Raw genomic sequence first — 18,195 nt, forward strand, 5'->3', positions numbered from 1 at the left:
TGAATGAAGAATGAAGATTAAACTTGTTACGACCTTTATAAACAAAAATATCGTATACGATGAAAACCACCCTAAAACTCGTATGTGATCGCTTTAATTTGAATCCTCTCATTTTTTTCAATTCAATATTTTAGGTTATCAAATTGAATTTCTCTATTTTTTTTTTTTTTGTCAAAGATTGTTCATAGAATAACAATATTATGTTATTGTCTTAAGAAATAATTAAGATATAAAATAACCATATCACTTAAAAGCAATTAATTAATGTTTGTTTATTATTGCTTTTATAACTTTTTTAATAGGAAAATTGTAAAAAAAAATTATAAAATATTTATACTCTTAGAAAATGATCAAATAGTTTGTTTTTTTTTTCAATTTTTGAAAAACTCGTTTTCAATAAATATAAATAAACTAACTCTCGTTTTTAAATGAAGTTTCTTATCTCCATTATGTGTTGAAACTCATGCATTGCCAACATCCTCTATCGTGCTCGTTCATTTCAAAATGTAAAGAGTTGAAGGTCGGAGTTTGTTTTATTAATTAATATCACTTGTTTCAAGTTTCGAGACTTTTCTTATTTGACTCTATTTTCAAAGAGAAAACCACTTTGCTATCATTTTTAAAATCAAGTTATAAATTAAATTAATATCACATAATTAATTTGAATTGGTAATTAAGCGATAATATATAAAAGGAAAACATGAGTTGAAGTTAAAGTTGATATTTTCTTGTAAATAAAATTCTCATTAAACAATTAAACAACATCAAAATAAAAAATAATCCAATGGGGAAAATAATATTTACATGAAATTAGGAAGGAAAAAAAAAATTAGTAAGAAAATTGGATTCTATGAGCACAACGATCTCTTAGAATAGCATTGTAGAGAGTAAGTCTATTTTGGGGGATTCGATGATTTGATGATGACGATGATGATGATGATGAAGATGAAGATTTTGCATTATTATTATTTCTGCATTGAACTTTCTTCACTAATTTCAATCTCTCATTTTTCTTCATCATCATCAACATTATCTTCTCTCTTTGTATTTCTTTAATTCCTTTCTTCTTCACATCACTATTAGTATTGTTATTGTTATTCTCTGCAAACTGTACTTTCTTCTTCTTCTTTCCTTTCTTCCCACCTGTCCATTCCCAAAATATAATTATAATTACTACATATACACGCATTTTCGTCTCAAGGTTTATAAAACCAAAACTTTTTTAAGTCATTCCCTTAAACAAAATCTAAAAAACCAAACCTTTGAGGAAATCTAGGCCTCGATTTATGAACAATAATGTGACTAAAAACCCACAATAAGATAAGTACATGTGAAAAAGAATGGAAAAGTTGTATACCTGAAGAGAGGCAAGGGCGGAGAATCTGAAGTTGGGATTTGGGGGAAGTGGTTTCGCCGGAGAGTTGGGATGGGGGAGGAGAGGAGAGATCGGGTTTATTCTGACGGAGTAAGGCGAGAATGAGGGCCGTGCTGGAGACCACCATGACGGTGGCGAAGACCAAGTTGGAAGAATTTAAAAGGGAAGACATGATGATCAAAGACGACGGCCAAGATCGTCTTTTAGTTAGACATTGTTAGGTAAAGAAAGAAATAGAAAAACAAAATAAAAGAAGAAGAATTTGTACGTTGTGCTCTTGTTGTTGTTGTATTTTGTTATGGGGGAAGATGGAGATTGTTTGGAAAACTCTTTTAATATAGAGGAAAAGAACTTAGTTTGAAAAAAGGTTGAGAGTGGCAAAGAACTTTTAATAGATAAAAATTGGAAGGAAAAGAAAAGAAAAGACAGCAAAAACAGCAGTTTTACGGTTGGGAGAGAGAAAAAGGAAAAAGTTTAAATTGGAAGAAAGACAATAATAAGAGTTTAGGATTTCTTTTTCTTTCCTAAATTTGGATAGGAATTGGAATCCAATGATTCAAAGGACAGAATCGATTTTTTATTTTGATTTTGAGTTCTTGATTCTTAGATTTCCAATTTTATTTTTAGGGAAATATTTTTGTTTGTTTGTTTGTTTAATTTTGGGTAGTGAAATTGTTGGATAATTATGAATACAGTTTTTTTTTTTTCATGCGGTTGTATTTAATTGTTTATAATATTGTTGTGCTTGATATTTTAACTGCTTTCCAATTTAGGAGAACATAATTCACTAAAATACCATACCACCTTACATGAACCAAAGTTAAGAACATACCCATTAAAACAAAGCAAATGTCTAGAGGTATATATATTAATAGTTCTTTTTTTACTATTATAATTCTATCTTTAGCAATGCATTTAAATAAACAAAAAAATTAATTATGGTTTGATTATTTATGGTAATAAATGAATAGCATATTCTAAACTAAAGCAACCAAACCTGTAATTTAACTCATATTAATAAGTATGTGAGGATATTCAAACATATGAAAAAGGAAATAAATATAAGAAAAACACCACAAGACAGATTGAGCTAATTTGGAAATGAAATGACGGTGGATTTTAGAAGCAAACAAATGGCACAAGAAAATTAAGAACTTTATAATATCAAGAGAAACACAACCAAGGTTACATTAGCTTAGTAAACCCTCAAACTGAGAAGCCAAATATACCCAAAATTACATTAGCCATAGTGTTTTTGAAGGGTAAGCCTCAAGCAAAAGAAACAAAGCCAAAGTGACATTAGGAAGTATTGAAGTAAAACTTAGGAGAACTTTTAAAATGTCTTTTTCTAGTTACAAAACAAGATGTGAGTTTGAGTAACCTTTGGAATAAGATGGGGGAAGCAGCAAGAGAAAAATGACTTAGGTAGTGAGGATGGGAGGGAGGTAGTCAGATTTGGTTCCGAGTATACGAGCTTTGGTGTCGGGGAAGCACTCAAAGCCTGGGAGTTCTGTCACTTCCCCTTCACTGGTTATGCCAATCGGATAGCGGAGGAGGTGACCGGGCAAGTCCCTTTCTAGTGATTCACTTGAATACATATCCCAATACTTATCAGCAATTCTGTTAACCTTTGCAACACATTCTTCACTTTCTGGACGAAGGAAAGTTTCGTCAAGCATACCAAGATGTTCATACCATAGAGCCATTCGGAATCCGTGAACTTGACCACGTGCAGGTTCATGAGCTGACAGATGATAGGGCTGGTAAGCGCCCATTGCTATCTCGGAGTCCCTTGCACCATCCATGGATCTTTGGTTGATGTTTGCCGATCCAACAATTATGTACTCATCATCAACTGCAGTAGATGTTTAACTCCATTATTTCCTTTATATATATATAAATTAAATTACTATTTAGTCCTATATGGTTTGTTAAAACCTCATAAATGGTTTTATAAAATCTCCATGAATGACTCTACCGTAGGACTATCTACGAACATTTTATCAAACCAGAACGACTAAATTATAATTATAAACGAGCGGAAAAAAAAAGGAATCATACATGTTTAGAATTTGGTTTCTTTGGTAAATCATTGAGCGTGGTGTTTGAACAGTTGAGGCATATTATTTCAGTATATCAGAAGTAAAGATTAAACTTCTTACCCAAAAAAAAAAAAGGAAAAAGAGATAAAACTAAAAATCTTGGTATGGCGAAAAAAATTGATGCAGGGATTTAGAATTAAGTGCTTGGAAATTCATGCTAATCAAACTACACGCATGTATGATATATGAGCATTGCTTACCAATCATCATCTTGGTGTGGACGTAAATCATGAAACGCCTGGCCTGCTGGGCTCTCAAATAATCAGAATCCTCCTCTGGTGCTTCTGAAGGTTCATATTCTCCCGACCTCTTGACTTCCCGGTTGCCAAGACAGAAGAATGTCAAGTAGTTGCGAGGGTCTTCCTCGATACCTTGATCTCTAAGAGCCTCGATTACATCTTTATACATCATTTCTAGTGTCCTCTTCTGCCAATCTAATATTGCCTGAACCGATCCACTTTCTGGTAGACCTTCTGGCCACATTGGAACAACTACATACACAGTGAACCTTTCCCCTGCTTTAATCTTACTGACGATCTTGAGGGAAAGCTCCCTTGGGATACAGTGCAAGGCACCAATATCCTCAGGCTTGATATTATCAGGAGACCATCCAAAACAACTTCCAAGGAAATATTGGTTTTCAATATAAATAAAATTCTTAGCCCGTCGAATAGCATTAATGTATGCATCTTGAATGCTTCTATCAATAATGTTATCTTTCCCACTGACAAGTCCAGCTCTAGCAGCTTCTTCAGGGGTCTCAGGAAAGCCAAAAGCTGCCCCACCATCTATTGATCTAAACAACTGAACGTTCCAGGTGTCATGGTCGTCTGGGTACATAACAGGAGATGGAGGAACAATTATTTCATCAAGATCACGTAGCTGCAGAAGTACATCCTTCCCACCTTGTTTCTTCCACCTTTGCTCAAAATTGAACAAAACATCCCAGGCAATGGGCCCTTCAAGTCGGGAATGGATATCATGCCAAGGTTCCCTCGGTCCACCTTTTGTTATTGATGCACCAGTAAAATTTGGTTGATGGAAATCGTCGTGATGTGCAGTATCCAATGTCCTGAAAAGGGAGTGAAAGGGTGTGTCATACCTGCCATCACAGAGATCAATGCCACCAACAAAACTCACAATTCTCCTCTTATCCGAATCTCCATTTGGCATTGGGCTATCCACCACCACAATCTTCTGGTGATGAGTGAACATGGTAGAGATTTGTAGATCTTGAACAATGCTTCCACCATCATCGGGATTACGAGGGCACAACACGCAGTGCACATCAGTATCTTGGAAGTAACGTTCAGTTTCTTCATCGTGAGTAGCCATCAAACCATCTTTTTTAAGTAAACCGACTGATGTTCTGTCATCCCAGACAAGCATAAGAACTCTAACCCCTTCACTTGCTTTGTTCTTAAGCAGTTCACCAAGCATGGTGTCTCCTCCAGGCTTTGGTCTCCTGGAGTCCCTTACCAAGGCAATTTCTGTATAAACAGACCATCCTGTGATGTAGATCATGTGCTTGGCATTTTTTATGGCATCGAAAATATCTTCCCAACATCTGGCGGGAGCATAATTTTTTCCTCCAGCGAGAGGTATTTTAGGAATAAAATTATCGGGTACATGAGCATCTTGATACAAAGAGACCTTACAACCTTGTCTCTGAGAGTAATATGTATAAGGGACTCCAGGAAATTTACGACTTCTTATACCACGACCCCAATTGCGATCTTTAGTAACACTGAAGTATTGAAGTTTGACATGAATCTTTGATTCCTCTTCAATAGGATTTTGATTTTCATCTAAGATTGGAACCCATTTGTCAACTTCCTCCCCGTCTACGATGTCTTCCACAGGTACGTATGCACGTCCAATCAAAGTTGCACCAATGGGATTGTCATCCTTCACGGTGAAGATAACATTTGATGCCTTATGGGCACAGTAAATGTGAAAAGATTCATTCCATTTTGGATTAGAAGGATCAGATTCCAATATTCGTGTCCTCCCAACCCTAGCCTTTTCTAAATCTATAGTGGCATACAGTTTGGTTTGTCCTTTGCCAATTCCGACAGCCTCCTCAAAGTTTTGCCTTAACTGCAATAAATGTCTCTCCAGTAAACCATTTGAATGAAAGAAAATCAAAAGAATATGCTGAAAAATAAGAATGACATTTTAACACAGTATAAATGTTGCCTTGTCTCCAGCCAGCCCATTTTGTTGGAAATAACTTTGATTCACACCAAAAGAAGGCATATTCTCAAATCAACTACACATAAACTATAACCTTAAAATATTATGTACAACGTAACAATCTCTTTACATATTCTTAAGAATATTAAAAAGAACATTTAAATCTCTGAAAACCCAGATCTAAAATTGCATAAAAATCATTTATTTATTTTATCCCATAATTTAAAAACAAAAAAATTATTCACAGTATGCACAGATCAGAAACTATTCACGAATGAGAAATATGGCTAACAATGAACTTCCTAACATTTGGTCGATTAGAAACTTAACGCAGAGGAGTTTTACCATTATATCCAGCCAATAAGTGTAATAATTTATTTATCAAAACGAGATACCAGGAAACATAATTGCAATTGCGAAGTGATGCGAATGGCAAGGTCAGACTACCATTTTAGCAATTCATCACAAAAGCAAGAAATAACATACAGAAGCAGAGGAAACCATCGATAATCGATTCAGAACAAAATTCAAGCGTTTGTAGTTTTCCTAATTCCCTCAAATTCAACTTCATCCACAGATCAGAAAACTTCATCAAGATCACACTCACTTACAGCAGAAAAGTCAACCAAATACTCATAGTAAAAAAAAAAAAAAACTACAAATCGGCAAAAGAACCAAAATAGAAAAAGAAAATTAAATCCAGAAGTGGATATGTACCATGCTGAAGACATTGGATGAACCACCAGTATGCAACCTGTCGATTTCATAGATAGTGGCGTGAAGCGTTCCGTGAAGCGAAGTTCCTTCCATTGTCACCTACAGAGCCGAAAACAAGTTAAATCCAGTGAAGAAAACATCAAATACAAAAACAGATAGAGGATCAGAACTAATAAACAGAAACAGAGAGTAATAGAATGTGTAACGTAACAACTCCGGATCTGTTGAGAAACGAAGGTGATGGATGAATTGAAGTGAAAGAAGAGATAGAGTAAGAGAGAGAGTAAGGAAATGAAACGAACTTGGATTTGCAGAGAGAAAGAGTGGAAGCTGAGTGCGTGGGAGAGAGGATTGATTGAAGAAATGGAATGAAAATCAGATCAGATCTGATATGATATTGAGAATTGAAGATGGAATTAAAAAAAGAGATTAGAATTGGAAAAAGAAAGCGATGGAAATGTGTGAATGAGAGAAAGTCAAGAAACACGAACGATCCGCGAAAGAAGCTCAATGTAAAGCTCCTCAAACTCTTACTCTCCCCCACGAGGAGACGGTGAACACGGAATAGACATCCATTTCTTTTTTGTTAAATAAACATATTTGATTTATTTTCTTTCTTGCTTTTTTAGAACGTTCAAAACTTTAAATTATATCATTTTCCCTTTTTTCCCATCTCAGTAATTATTTTACATACCAAAATCATTTAAAATATTTATAAAATTAAATTAAATATCATCCTCCTACAATACACAAAAATAAACATTTATCAATTATTGATGACTATCATATGATATACATTTAGAGATGTTTATCAGTTATCACGATCTATCTATTATAGACAGATGGTAAAATTTTGTTGTATTTATAAATAATTTTGTTTATTTTAACGTATTTAAAAAAATTTAATTATAAAAAAATAATTAATTGTATGGATTTTAATCGTTAAATTTTTGTAAATATATCTATTTGGACTTTCTATTACGTTACGTTCAAATAAATATATTTATAATTTAAAATTTTGTAAACATTTTAATTTAAATTACAATTTTTTTACCGTAAAATCTCAAATTTTTTAAAACCATTAGAATTTGTTAAGACTGAGCAAAAATAAGAAAAAATATACTAAGTGTCAAAGAAAGAAATATTAGGTGTTTAGAGGTTAGGATGGGCGGCCAAGGGCCATTAAATAACCTCTAAATGATACTCTTTGGACGTTTTGATATAGATGTTAGACGGCCAAAGTATGAAAATAACCTCTAAAAGAAGACATGAACATTTAAGGATGCATGGTTGATTAGAGGTGAATGACTTTCGCTAACATCATGTCAGATCACAAACCAAGCAAGTAAATACTTGGGATGGGGTGTGACATTTACTGTAAGAACCTTTCATGCACAAATAATTATTAATCATTTTCATTTTATTAATTTGACAATTAAAGAATAATGCATTGACTGTTATTCATTTATTTATAATTTAGAACTTTTATTAATTTAATGGAATATATTTTTGTAACTTATAAAATATGATAAAACCAAAATGTTAGGAAATAGATCAATATATTTTTTTAAATGATATAAAGAGATAATGTTTATTTATAATTATTATGATGGTGAATGTGGTGATAGCATGGGGCCTTCATAAATGTCCTCTCTCAATTTCAATTGCCTTAATTTTGTGATCTTTTATATTACCTTCCAAACCGGTTACCGGTATTTGTGGACTATTTCTTAAATGGACAATAAAGGACGGCATCACATTTCAACCGACGCGTACTTATTTATATCATCTTCTTTTTTTTAATTAACCAAACGCGGGAATAAAGATATTTTGTATGATTAGAACATTTAAATTCTCATTAAGTTTACTTAATCCATGTCCAATTTACAAACAAATTTCAATTATGTTATAAAGTTCAATATAAAAAAATTTATATTACTGCTTTTTAGAATAATTATTCATATCATTAAATCTACCATACTTCTTCACTTTATGTTTTCGATTAATGATCAAAATATGTCTACACAAAGTATGTGTTGATGGTTCAAATCCCTACAAATTTATTTTTCCAATACATTTAGTAGAGCATGAGGTCATTTTTTAATCCTAAGATGTATAATCGTGTTCGGAGTTATCTATTCTATTTTGTAACTTATTTGGTAAAATAAATTATTTATTAATCTATCGATTTTAACTTAACATGTAAAGGCTAGCTCATAGATATTAGATTTAGCTTTTTTAAAAAGTGATATTGATGACTCGTTTTTTCTAAAAGCTTAATTATCATTAATTATTTTAAAAGCTATGAGAATCTTAAATTAGGCGAAACTTGTTGGACTCTGGAAAATAAACGAAGTTATGCTTGTCAAAAGACTTCAATTTTTATTTGTTTTAACAAAGCTAAGACATGTGTCATATATCGACTACAAATATCAAACATACTCGAACCTTTGGTAAATAAACAAAACGTTTGAGGGAATATGAACATAAGATAAGTTAAAGCTCAACATCAAATTGTGATGTATGTATTTACATTCTTCATTGCATTGATTTTGGGAGGGGTAAACATTGCATGTTAGAGATTAGAAAAAAAAAAAAAAAAGAAACAGAAATCTAATAGAATTTAAGAGGGAAAAGAAAAGGAAAAAGGGAAGTCCTCCTTTGTAAACAAAGAAGTGAGTATTTTTCTACATACTACTCTTCTACTACTGTATGAATGAGAAGAAATTAAAACTTCACATTAAAATGATTTTTTATCTTACAAGTACACGAGAAAAAAGAAAAGAAAAATAAGGTTCGTTTTCATTTAAATTTTCAAATGCTTCATCAATTTGGCATTTGAGAGGAATACGATTATCAAGTTGATCAAACAATTCAAAGTTATCTTTTAGAAACGGTTGTTTTTTGATACTTGTAGATCAGTTCTATACAACTTTGTTAATCCAGAAACATATCTGCGTAAATAAAAAGTAAACAAAAGTTAGCGAAAACAAAACTAAAAATATATCATTGTTGAGTGTGTAATTTCTTAGTCACGAATCAATTACCCAAAAACCAAGAGGAGTAGAGCTATAATCAACAAAAGGTACTGATAACATTTGTGCTTGGATTTACGTTTCACGTCAGAGCCTGCAGGGATGTACTTCTGGTTAACGTATCCGAATTGCGGTCGGATTAAGAGGATGAAACCAAGGAGAAAACCCGAAATGAAGCCTCCGATGTGAGCGGAATTATCGACGTGTGGGATGAAACCGACTGCCAGGTTTAAGGCAATGATCAGAATCAATGACAACAGGGCTGCACACTGAGTTTGAATGACAAAGAAACCATATAAGTTGAAATAGATTTAAAGAACAATGGAAGGAAAAGAAAAGGTTTTAAGTTTTACCTTATTTGCATAAATTGTCCAATTTGTAATGAGCTCAGAAAGCATAGCTCCCAAAAGGCCAAAAAGAGCACCTGAAGCACCAACTGATATGGTTGGATTTTCAGCTGGATTGAGACTTATAGATGAAAGTAAACTCCCACCAAATCCAGAAAGTACATATAAACATCCTATTCTCACTGCCAAACACCAAAAATATAAACAAATCATCCCAAATGTCTCAGCACATTAAAACAAAAAACAAAATCCCAAATGGGTTCAGCTTTTCTTTGATACAACTGTGGGTTCAGTTCGAACAATTTTTTAACATTATATGAGTTATTTTAACTCTTTCTAAAAGTATAACTGATGACTTTTTTAACACTTTTTATTTTCCATTTTAAGATTTTTGTACTGTTTTGTTACATAACCAAGAGTGAGCTGAGAAATTCTAGAAGAAAACAAAATCAAATTCATGTTAAAAAGTAAGAAAAACGGGCAAAATCTCTTCTCTTCTAGGTGGAAAATGAATGCTAAGAGCGAAGACACAATGAAACAATGATAAACCAATACAAAATAGATTACGAGTTTGTCTAGAACGACTAAAAGTGTTTTTAAACATTCGAAAACTCATTTCAAACACGTCTTATATGTGTTTGAGAGTACTTACAAAATCCGAATTCTTGTTCGAGGCGAATTCCTATGAAGAGAAGGCTGAGCATATTTGCAAGTAAATGAATAACTCCAGCATGAAGCCACATACAAGACACCAAGCGCCAACCTTCTCCACGTTCTAATACTGCTTCTTTGTCCAAAGCCCCATATCTTTTCAAACTGCAGAACCAAAGAAAAAACAAATCAAACCAGCAACCATCACAAAAATAACAAAATTCCCTCTATGTTTTTTTCCTCCCTGATTCATTTTTTTCTCTTCATGGGTCAATCAATTCCATCCCCCATTCACAAAACCCATATCCTAATGTTCCATACAAACGAATAATATTATTCTTACATGGTGATGGAAGGGCCGAGGAGGGGATTCTCATGAAACGGTTGGAAGGAGAATCGGCCGAGCTCAGGGTAAAGAAGGCAGCGGTTTCTTCCAGAGATGGCGGGGCAATTATTTTCATATAACATGAAAATAAACATGCCCACATTGACTAGAAAAATGAGAGGCACCAGCCATGGGAACCATGGTTTGGGCGGGGGAGGATAATAGCTGGGTGGCGGTGGCATTGAGATGGGCTTGTGGACGTCATAGGACATTGATTCCACGTGGACCGACGGTGGTCTCTTCCCCATTGCACGGCGGTGACGGCAACAACCAACAACCAACGGAGGGGGAGGAGTGCACAATAGCGTCGGCTACGACGGATGCTATTGTGCACCAGTTGTTAGAGTGAGAGAAAGAAAGGAGAAATAGCCAAAGAATGGCAAAGAACGATTCTTGCTACGATGGTCGTTATGTTAGGTACTTTTTCCCGCTAATAGCAAGTGGTAGATTACCAAAATGTCCCTTCTCATTTAACTGCCACAAAGGGAAATGATAAATAGTTTTTTTTTTTTTTTCTATTAATAAAATTTTTCCATCAAATTAGAACAAAAATAAAATATCAAATATAAAAATTATAATGTTTTGAAATTTAAAATAAAGCTCAAAACTTAAAAAGTATTTTTTAAAAAAATTTCATTTGGTAGAAAGAAATTTTCAAAGTATACGACGTTGGTCTTCCAAATGGTGGAGTGATGGATTTGGGTTAAGAAGCATTAAGCTGTAAGAACGAACGAAGAGGAGAAGCTATTACATTTACAAAACTACGACGGCTTTAACAAATCTCAATAGCAAATGGGTTGGTTTGCTGACACCTTCGACTCCACTGAATCCATTAAGCTTCGTCAACCTCTTTCTCAAGCCGTTAGTCTTGGTGCGTATTCTCTTAGTCCTTTTTTCGTTCTTGATCCGTGTTCTATCCTATAACCCATGATTGTTTGTATGTCTTTAATCAACTTTGGGAGTTCCATAGAGCTTGTTATTGATTGCAAACGAATTCAAGAAACCATTTTTTTTTTTCTTGATCCGAATGCTGGGTACAAACTCATTTAGTAGAACTGTTTTTCTTTCAGGTTTGATTGTTACATCTGCTCTTATAATATGGAAGGCATTGATGTGCATTACTGGAAGTGAATCCCCTGTTGTTGTTGTCTTGTCTGGAAGCATGGAACCTGGCTTCAAGAGGGTGAGTTTGTTTTGTAACTTCTGATAATCTACGTGATTCTTTTGATATGTGTTTGTACATATATTTCTAGTTAGCCGCCCAATTATAAGGAAAATCACTCTTCTATTTAAGGTTCGTTATATAGAAAGTGGAGAAGGGACTGGGAAGAGGCCTCTCTCTCTCTCTCTCTCTCTCTCCCCCTCAAAAGAAAAAAGGAGGAAAATAAAGGATTTTTGTAAATTGAGGAAGTGGAATTAGGAAAATGTTCATGTTATTTGGAGCAAGTTTTTATGGTCGTCGGATGAGTTTTGTGGTCAATTATTGGAGTGAGGAATCACAGCTCTCCCCCTTCTGAGTTCAATTAATATTTGGGGGAAAATCCAACTGTAAACCTTTGGGATGATAATTGATGCCTTGGATTCACTGAGCAACGTGGACAATTTCTTCCCTTTTTAACAGAGTTGTTTGGTAACATCTAAGTTCTTTAGGAGGCTGGGGTTTCTTTGGCTATCAGGAACTTTTCTAGGAAAGAAATGAAAGGATTTAATTTACTCTATGTCTACTGACGGATTGGGGATTCAAGCTGCATTATGTAGCTTTTCTTTTGACCTCTTATTGTTTCTGAAGTATTTTGTACGACTTTGTGTGGGGATTACGAGAATTGTGTCTGGGAAGATACTCCTTACTTACTGCACATGTTCCCTTTATCTTTCTCCTAACTTAGCATCTCATCTAATCACATCAATTTATACTGTGTTCAGGGTGATATTTTGTTCTTGCACATGAGCAAGGATCCTATTCGTACAGGGGAGATTGTTGTTTTTCATATTGATGTAAGTATTTGTTGAAGTTTATTAATACAGAAAGTTTTTACGCTCATCGCACGGTGGACACTTTAGATGCATCTCTGGATACTAGGCTTTCCAATGTCGAATTTTCATTTTAATGCTATCAGAAGGGCATAAAAAGTTATTTTGAACTGATATATTATTTTGTTGTTTATCTTGTCCAGGGCCGTGAAATTCCAATTGTCCATCGTGTAATTAAGGTGAATCCAATGTACTGACCTTTTCATCAAATCTTAATCTCCTTTGCAATCTGTGTTATCATTTCATTCAAGAATGAATTATCTGTTCCACTACATGACACTCTCTACAGAATTATGCACTTTGAGTTCTTGAAGACTGATTGTAGTTTCATTCCATTCTTATTATCTGCTTTCAGCTCTTTTAAGAGGAACTACTCTCAGGAAAACAGAACATGTTAATTGCTAGTTTTGATGTTTCTTTAAATGGGAATGCCAGCAAACTCAGGTTGTTGGTTTGATACAAGAATCTCACAAGGGCCAACCAGATTAATTGGAGTTTTTCATTCCTGCAGGTTCGCGAACGTCAAGATAGTGGAGAAGTTGATGTACTTACTAAAGGTGCCATTTGTAAAACAATATAGAATAAATTGTTGTGAATTTGAGTAGTTATTCTCAGAAATCTTTTGTGATTAGAAAGAGTTTTTAATTGATATTTCTTTTGTAATTGCGCCGTTTCTTCATAGTCTCTTTCTTCTTCTTCTCCTCCATAATACTTGCCTTTCCGTTGCTTCATCAGGAGACAACAACTACGGGGATGACAGACTCTTGTATGCACATGGTCAGCAATGGCTTCAACGGCACCACATCATGGGCAGAGCTGTGGGGTAAAAAATTGCACAACTTTTCTCCTAGGTACTTAAGGAGCCATTTTGTTTAGCCTCGAGAGTCATTAGGTCGGGAGAGGAGTTTAGTTATGGGCTAAGAAACATGAACACTTCAGTTTGGCTAACATGTCAGACATTTCGATACTTGGTGGACACCTATCGACACATGTTAGTTCAATGATGCATCAGACGCATAGAACACTCGCTGAGTAAACTAAAAGACACATATATGACAATAATAACTTTTGAGTGTGAAATATATCAAACTAAATCTTTTAAACATATAAATGCATCAATTCTCAATTCATTTACTATGAATTTTCTTTTACTATATATATATATATATATTTTTTTTTTTTCTTTTGAAGAAGTATTGTGATACAACTTGAGGGTAGATTTGAACCTGAGACCTCTTGTCTTCGAGTACATAAAAGTGTCAGCTGAGTTGAGTTCATGTTGCATTATATATCTTTTAAAAGTGAACATTGTAATAATCATGTCCATACCGTGTCATGTCCTAGATTTTTAAAATGGCATGTCACCGTGTCCTTGTCTTTTCGTATGTGTCTATGTCCATACTTATTAGGTTGTTGACTCATAGTGTAAGGAGCTAATAAGTCGTGGAATTGATGTTTTTATGTTACTCACAAACTCTTTAGGTCAAACCGGGAGTAGAGTTAATTTTTCTCAACTCCTACTCCTTAGTCTACCACACAGTAAAAATGTATATTAAAGGAAACACTCGAAAAGTCTACAATTTTCTGAGGAAGAAGTGATGATTACTCGATTGATGTATACATGATTACACATGTGCTTTTTTTAGCTTAAAAGTCCATGATAAGCTCTTGAAGTGGCTTGTGGAATGTCTTCATTTCTCAGTCCTTGAAGATTCTGTACCAAAAAATTGTTTACTGGTTGACTAAGATAACAAATCTCGTCATGACTGTGATCCTCAGGTTCTTACCATACGTGGGATGGGTGACCATAATCATGACAGAGAGGCCAATTATCAAGGTTGAATACTACAATTTCTACTAGTCTTGCCTTTTACTCAACTTTAAAGGTTAAGGTAATTTCTTGAAGTGTTTTGTGCTCAAGTTATTCGTATTTGTTGCAGTATATTCTGGTTGGTACATTGGGATTGCTTGTATTAATTTCCAATGATTGAGACTGAATCAAAGCTACAAGTATTGGCGATAACCACAGTGGAGGCAATGAGAATCAATCAGTACCAGCAAACTAGCTTCTTACTCTTGGTTTTCACATTCTCTTGTAGGAAGAACAACCAAATTCCATATGATAATTACTCAGATCAGATTGTATTTCTTTCTTTCTTCTGCCCTTACAGAGCTCTAATAGTCTTAAAAAGAAAAAGCTTCTGATGATCTATGGTTTCCAAGATCAAGATAACCAATCAAATGAAATAACCTCCAAAAGTTTTCTAGTTAGAATCAACCTTGAGATTCTAATAAAAATATGAAATTTGTTCAAAAGATTACAAAGAGGTTGTTGACAAAAAGATTGTTTTTTTCAAATGAAATGAATACTGGATTCATGTAACAAAGAAAGGTTTTTCATTCCTTAGTCAGAAAAATATGTCAGAATTGACTGGTAGAGTTGAAAACACGAGTTTCTTCCATATTTTGGACCTTAGCTCCATGGAAAGTACGGTATAAACTGAATCAAATTCTTTGGTAAAAAAAATGTTGGGAGGATGACCTGACAATTTCTCACAGCTAAACTTGAAAAATGGGAAATAGTGTTTACAGATGACATAGAAATTCCAAATTTGGAATGCAATAACATCTGCTCATAAGCTCATTCAATGTTTGTAATCAAAATGACCATATTCTACTTTATCAAAAGATGGGTTACAATTTTAACTGGTAAGTAAGAATCTGTTCTCAAACATTTGAAGATTGTAAATTTACTAAAGCATTAATTTGAAAGGGAAAGTGGTTACATACACAAATAACAAAACTGAGTTTCTTAAAATCACAATTTGAACTCACAAAAACAGTCGGATAATGCGGATCCCCTGCCCATGGAAAAATCATCTCTATGAGTCTTCCACAAGGCTTGGTCTAGCTCCTTCCCCTCAAGCCCCTTGTAAGTGAACTCTGCAAACGCTCGTCTACTTAAAAACAATGTCTTCTGCTTACCGTTGAACGCTCGCATTGCTGCAACCATTTTGTCCATATTACCAAAGAACGTGGCTACATAGTAGTCACTGTTAATTGACACATAATAATCCAGCGCAGCTTTTGTGTTCCCATGCATGCTCGAGAAATCGTTGTTACTGAGGAAACTAGACTTAGTTACTACATTGGTATAAACTGATGTAAAGCCTTCTAGCTCCATCAAACCATCACCAGCAGCCAAGTAAATGTTTGTGTTAGTTGGAATATGAAGCGCTTGAAATATGAGGGCTGTCTCACGGGGTGTGAGAGGACATTTCCCCCTCTTCCTCCATATTTCAGCCAACTGTCCAGTCCATGGTTTTCTATCTCCCCGAGTTGCTTCGATTGCTTCTAGAGAAGTAGGAGATAGTCCTTTATATTCACATTGGCTGTAAGCCACCATATCTGGCTCGAAACGAAGATGAAGAGAGAGAAAGGGTTTTGGTATGGCTTCTAGAAGCTCCCTGGCTTTCTTCTCCACCGATTTAGCAAGGCGTAAACCGTTGTAACAAACCTGACAAAGGGCAGCTTTTGCATACTGGGGATACCTGTAAAATGTTTTGTAGGTATTTTCAAAATGCAAGGGAAGGTGGTGAGCTCCTAAAAACAAAACTCCTGAATAACGCATACAATGCTTTAGATGGAGTTTAAGGGGTCAAAGAAAGAATATCCAGTTTTGAAGTACCTGTCCCTTCTCTGGCTCATTGCTGGAGTTATTGAAATATAATGATGTTCCAATAGGGAAGGAAGGACACTTTCAATATAGTCAAACTGTCCTTTGCGTTTGCTGCAATCCACATGATATGGCTCTTTGGACGCAAATTCTGGGGGTAACTCTTTGGCAACTTTTACATAACCATTCATCTGACCAATGAAATGGTCAACATCAAATACATCTGCAAAACCACTGGAAAAACACCAAGGGTAAGCATGCTAGCAACTTATTTATTATTTCTTTGGTGCATGGAAAATGTATTTGAATGTATTACCGAGAAGTCCGTAAATGAATTAACTACAACTACCATGGATTTGTGAATAAAAAGTAGCAGGTAGATCAATGAAGAAAATAGCATATAGGGTCAAAAAAGAAATTGTCATGAAATACCTAGATTCGTTCCAATATGCAGCCACTTCAAACTTTGGCAAAACCAAGGTTGCATTCAACAGCCGTGCTATTCCAACTCCATCACACAACTGCACACATAACAAAGGTCAACAGCTTTTAGCAATAAAATTTTAACCAAGTAATAAACAAAATGAAATTAAATATACGATAAACTCGTTGAATATTACATCTCTTCTCATCTGATTGAGCCCACCATAGCAATCCACTCGTATATATCCATTGGTATCAGCAGGTAGAGCTGCAGCATTTCAACAAAAAGTCTGCAATGAAAGTCAATTAAAACTGACTCAGACAATCAAAACTTATCAGAAACCCCTCCCAACACTTGTTCTACTCAATTTATTCCATGCAATTATGTCTTCGTGAATTCCTACTCAAGGATTCCCGAGTACCCAATTCTCATCACAATTCATCCAAACAAAGGAAGTAGTTTACCAATTAATGAGTCATGCTATTACATTATCAACAGAGTCGAAAACAGAAAAAAAAAAAGAAAAAGAGAGAGTAAACAAGAAGATGTGACTAGAAATCAAATCAGTTTACCAGGTAGGTGACCTCGAAGCCACCACTTGCAAGGCCTCCACTCTACTATCCTTCGAACACTCCATATATCCGTGTAGCCTCTGCAATTTAACATTGAGACAATTCAATCTTTCAGCTGGAACTGCAGGTATTTTTATATTTCACAAAAGGAAGTAAAATAAACCACCGTAAGGGGAGCGACAGGTGACAAAGCCCCAACTATTAGATCCGAGAAATTTCAATGAAGTTCAAATTTTGTACACATTTCTCCACTATCACAATGCAATCACACAGTAGAACTCAATGAACAAATACTAATTAAAAAAGGGAATCGTGAACTCCAAAGTCAGAATAGAAAACAAAGGATGAAGGAAAGTACAGGTTACCTTCGGTTAGTAAAAGAGAATGAAGTATTGGAGAAAAACGAAGAGGGGGGCGACAAAAGAAGCACCGCGAAGGACAAAGAAAGAGTGACAAGAAGAACGCTAAAGAATGGCTTCACTGAAACAAGAAACATTTCAGATCCAGTAAAAGCGTTGTTCCTCACCGTCCAAAAGAACGGATCCGGTGGGAGATTTGGTATTAGAAAGGATCGAATCACACAAGGAAAGGACGTTCTTCTTCGCTCTCTCGGCCTCACTTTAATCGTCCTCTTCACCCACCAGATCTTTAACAATAACTTCAACTTTTGGACTTCTCAATATA

At 34.7% G+C, this 18,195-nt stretch overlaps 5 protein-coding genes across 7 annotated transcripts; 1 reads left to right on the forward strand and 4 right to left on the reverse strand.

Annotated features, from left to right (window-relative positions):
• Window positions 1-754: 754 nt before the first annotated feature.
• Window positions 755-2,378, reverse strand: LOC116405066. The gene is made up of 2 exons (XM_031888613.1): window positions 1,358-2,378; window positions 755-1,143 (listed from the first exon to the last, which is right to left on the reverse strand). The coding sequence occupies exons 1-2, from the start codon at window positions 1,545-1,547 to the stop codon at window positions 830-832; spliced, it is 504 nt and encodes a 167-aa protein (XP_031744473.1). The 5' UTR covers window positions 1,548-2,378; the 3' UTR covers window positions 755-829.
• Window positions 2,379-2,509: 131 nt separating this feature from the next.
• LOC101206113 (phospholipase D alpha 1) lies at window positions 2,510-6,722 on the reverse strand. Its single transcript, NM_001308893.1, is given in 4 exon segments — window positions 2,510-3,230; window positions 3,678-5,577; window positions 6,391-6,489; window positions 6,693-6,722. Coding segments are annotated over 3 exon segments (2,427 nt in total). The 5' UTR covers window positions 6,484-6,489; window positions 6,693-6,722; the 3' UTR covers window positions 2,510-2,796.
• A 2,300-nt stretch (window positions 6,723-9,022) lies between these two features.
• LOC101222928 (RHOMBOID-like protein 5) lies at window positions 9,023-11,252 on the reverse strand. The gene is made up of 5 exons (XM_011661493.2): window positions 10,767-11,252; window positions 10,425-10,588; window positions 9,779-9,954; window positions 9,438-9,694; window positions 9,023-9,344 (listed from the first exon to the last, which is right to left on the reverse strand). The coding sequence occupies exons 1-5, from the start codon at window positions 11,054-11,056 to the stop codon at window positions 9,278-9,280; spliced, it is 954 nt and encodes a 317-aa protein (XP_011659795.2). The 5' UTR covers window positions 11,057-11,252; the 3' UTR covers window positions 9,023-9,277.
• Window positions 11,253-11,479: 227 nt separating this feature from the next.
• On the forward strand, window positions 11,480-15,004 carry LOC101208534 (signal peptidase complex catalytic subunit SEC11A). The gene is made up of 8 exons (XM_004135807.3): window positions 11,480-11,679; window positions 11,879-11,991; window positions 12,732-12,803; window positions 12,983-13,018; window positions 13,351-13,396; window positions 13,575-13,662; window positions 14,619-14,676; window positions 14,780-15,004. The coding sequence occupies exons 1-8, from the start codon at window positions 11,601-11,603 to the stop codon at window positions 14,828-14,830; spliced, it is 543 nt and encodes a 180-aa protein (XP_004135855.1). The 5' UTR covers window positions 11,480-11,600; the 3' UTR covers window positions 14,831-15,004.
• A 428-nt stretch (window positions 15,005-15,432) lies between these two features.
• Window positions 15,433-18,185, reverse strand: LOC101206834 (O-fucosyltransferase 13). 3 transcript variants are annotated; one of them, XM_031888734.1, is made up of 7 exons: window positions 17,877-18,013; window positions 17,678-17,762; window positions 17,512-17,591; window positions 17,136-17,228; window positions 16,948-17,036; window positions 16,528-16,749; window positions 15,433-16,390 (listed from the first exon to the last, which is right to left on the reverse strand). In XM_031888734.1, the coding sequence occupies exons 4-7, from the start codon at window positions 17,145-17,147 to the stop codon at window positions 15,658-15,660; spliced, it is 1,056 nt and encodes a 351-aa protein (XP_031744594.1). In that variant the 5' UTR covers window positions 17,148-17,228; window positions 17,512-17,591; window positions 17,678-17,762; window positions 17,877-18,013; the 3' UTR covers window positions 15,433-15,657. The 3 variants fall into 3 exon arrangements, with proteins under 3 accessions (XP_031744594.1, XP_004135848.1, XP_011659527.1); XM_004135800.3 differs by lacking the exon at window positions 17,678-17,762 and having other exon boundaries at window positions 17,136-17,206; window positions 17,877-18,185; XM_011661225.2 differs by lacking the exon at window positions 17,678-17,762 and having other exon boundaries at window positions 17,877-17,946.
• Between the last annotated feature and the right edge of the window lie 10 nt (window positions 18,186-18,195).

This window comes from Cucumis sativus, chromosome 7, assembly GCF_000004075.3.
Source record: "Cucumis sativus cultivar 9930 chromosome 7, Cucumber_9930_V3, whole genome shotgun sequence".
NCBI lineage: Eukaryota > Viridiplantae > Streptophyta > Magnoliopsida > Cucurbitales > Cucurbitaceae > Cucumis > Cucumis sativus.

Bases quoted from the DNA above. Each gene is read 5' to 3' on its own strand.
- LOC116405066 (XM_031888613.1), bottom strand. From the start codon at position 1,547: ATGTCTTCCCTTTTAAATTCTTCCAACTTGGTCTTCGCCACCGTCATG. The intron at 1,144-1,357 runs GTATACAACTTT...GGGAATGGACAG, and splicing joins CCGCCCTTGCCTCTCTTCAG to GTGGGAAGAAAGGAAAGAAG.
- LOC101222928 (XM_011661493.2), bottom strand. From the start codon at position 11,056: ATGGGGAAGAGACCACCGTCGGTCCACGTGGAATCAATGTCCTATGAC. The intron at 9,955-10,424 runs GTAAGTACTCTC...GGTGTTTGGCAG, and splicing joins CGAACAAGAATTCGGATTTT to TGAGAATAGGATGTTTATAT. The intron at 9,695-9,778 runs GTAAAACTTAAA...ATTCAAACTCAG, and splicing joins GGACAATTTATGCAAATAAG to TGTGCAGCCCTGTTGTCATT.
- LOC101208534 (XM_004135807.3), top strand. From the start codon at position 11,601: ATGGGTTGGTTTGCTGACACCTTCGACTCCACTGAATCCATTAAGCTT. The intron at 11,992-12,731 runs GTGAGTTTGTTT...TACTGTGTTCAG, and splicing joins TGGAACCTGGCTTCAAGAGG to GGTGATATTTTGTTCTTGCA. The intron at 14,677-14,779 runs GTTGAATACTAC...TATTTGTTGCAG, and splicing joins CAGAGAGGCCAATTATCAAG to TATATTCTGGTTGGTACATT.
- LOC101206834 (XM_004135800.3), bottom strand. From the start codon at position 18,007: ATGTTTCTTGTTTCAGTGAAGCCATTCTTTAGCGTTCTTCTTGTCACT. The intron at 17,037-17,135 runs GTAATATTCAAC...TTATGTGTGCAG, and splicing joins TCAATCAGATGAGAAGAGAT to TTGTGTGATGGAGTTGGAAT. The intron at 16,750-16,947 runs GTATTTCATGAC...GTGTTTTTCCAG, and splicing joins GCATATTGGAACGAATCTAG to TGGTTTTGCAGATGTATTTG.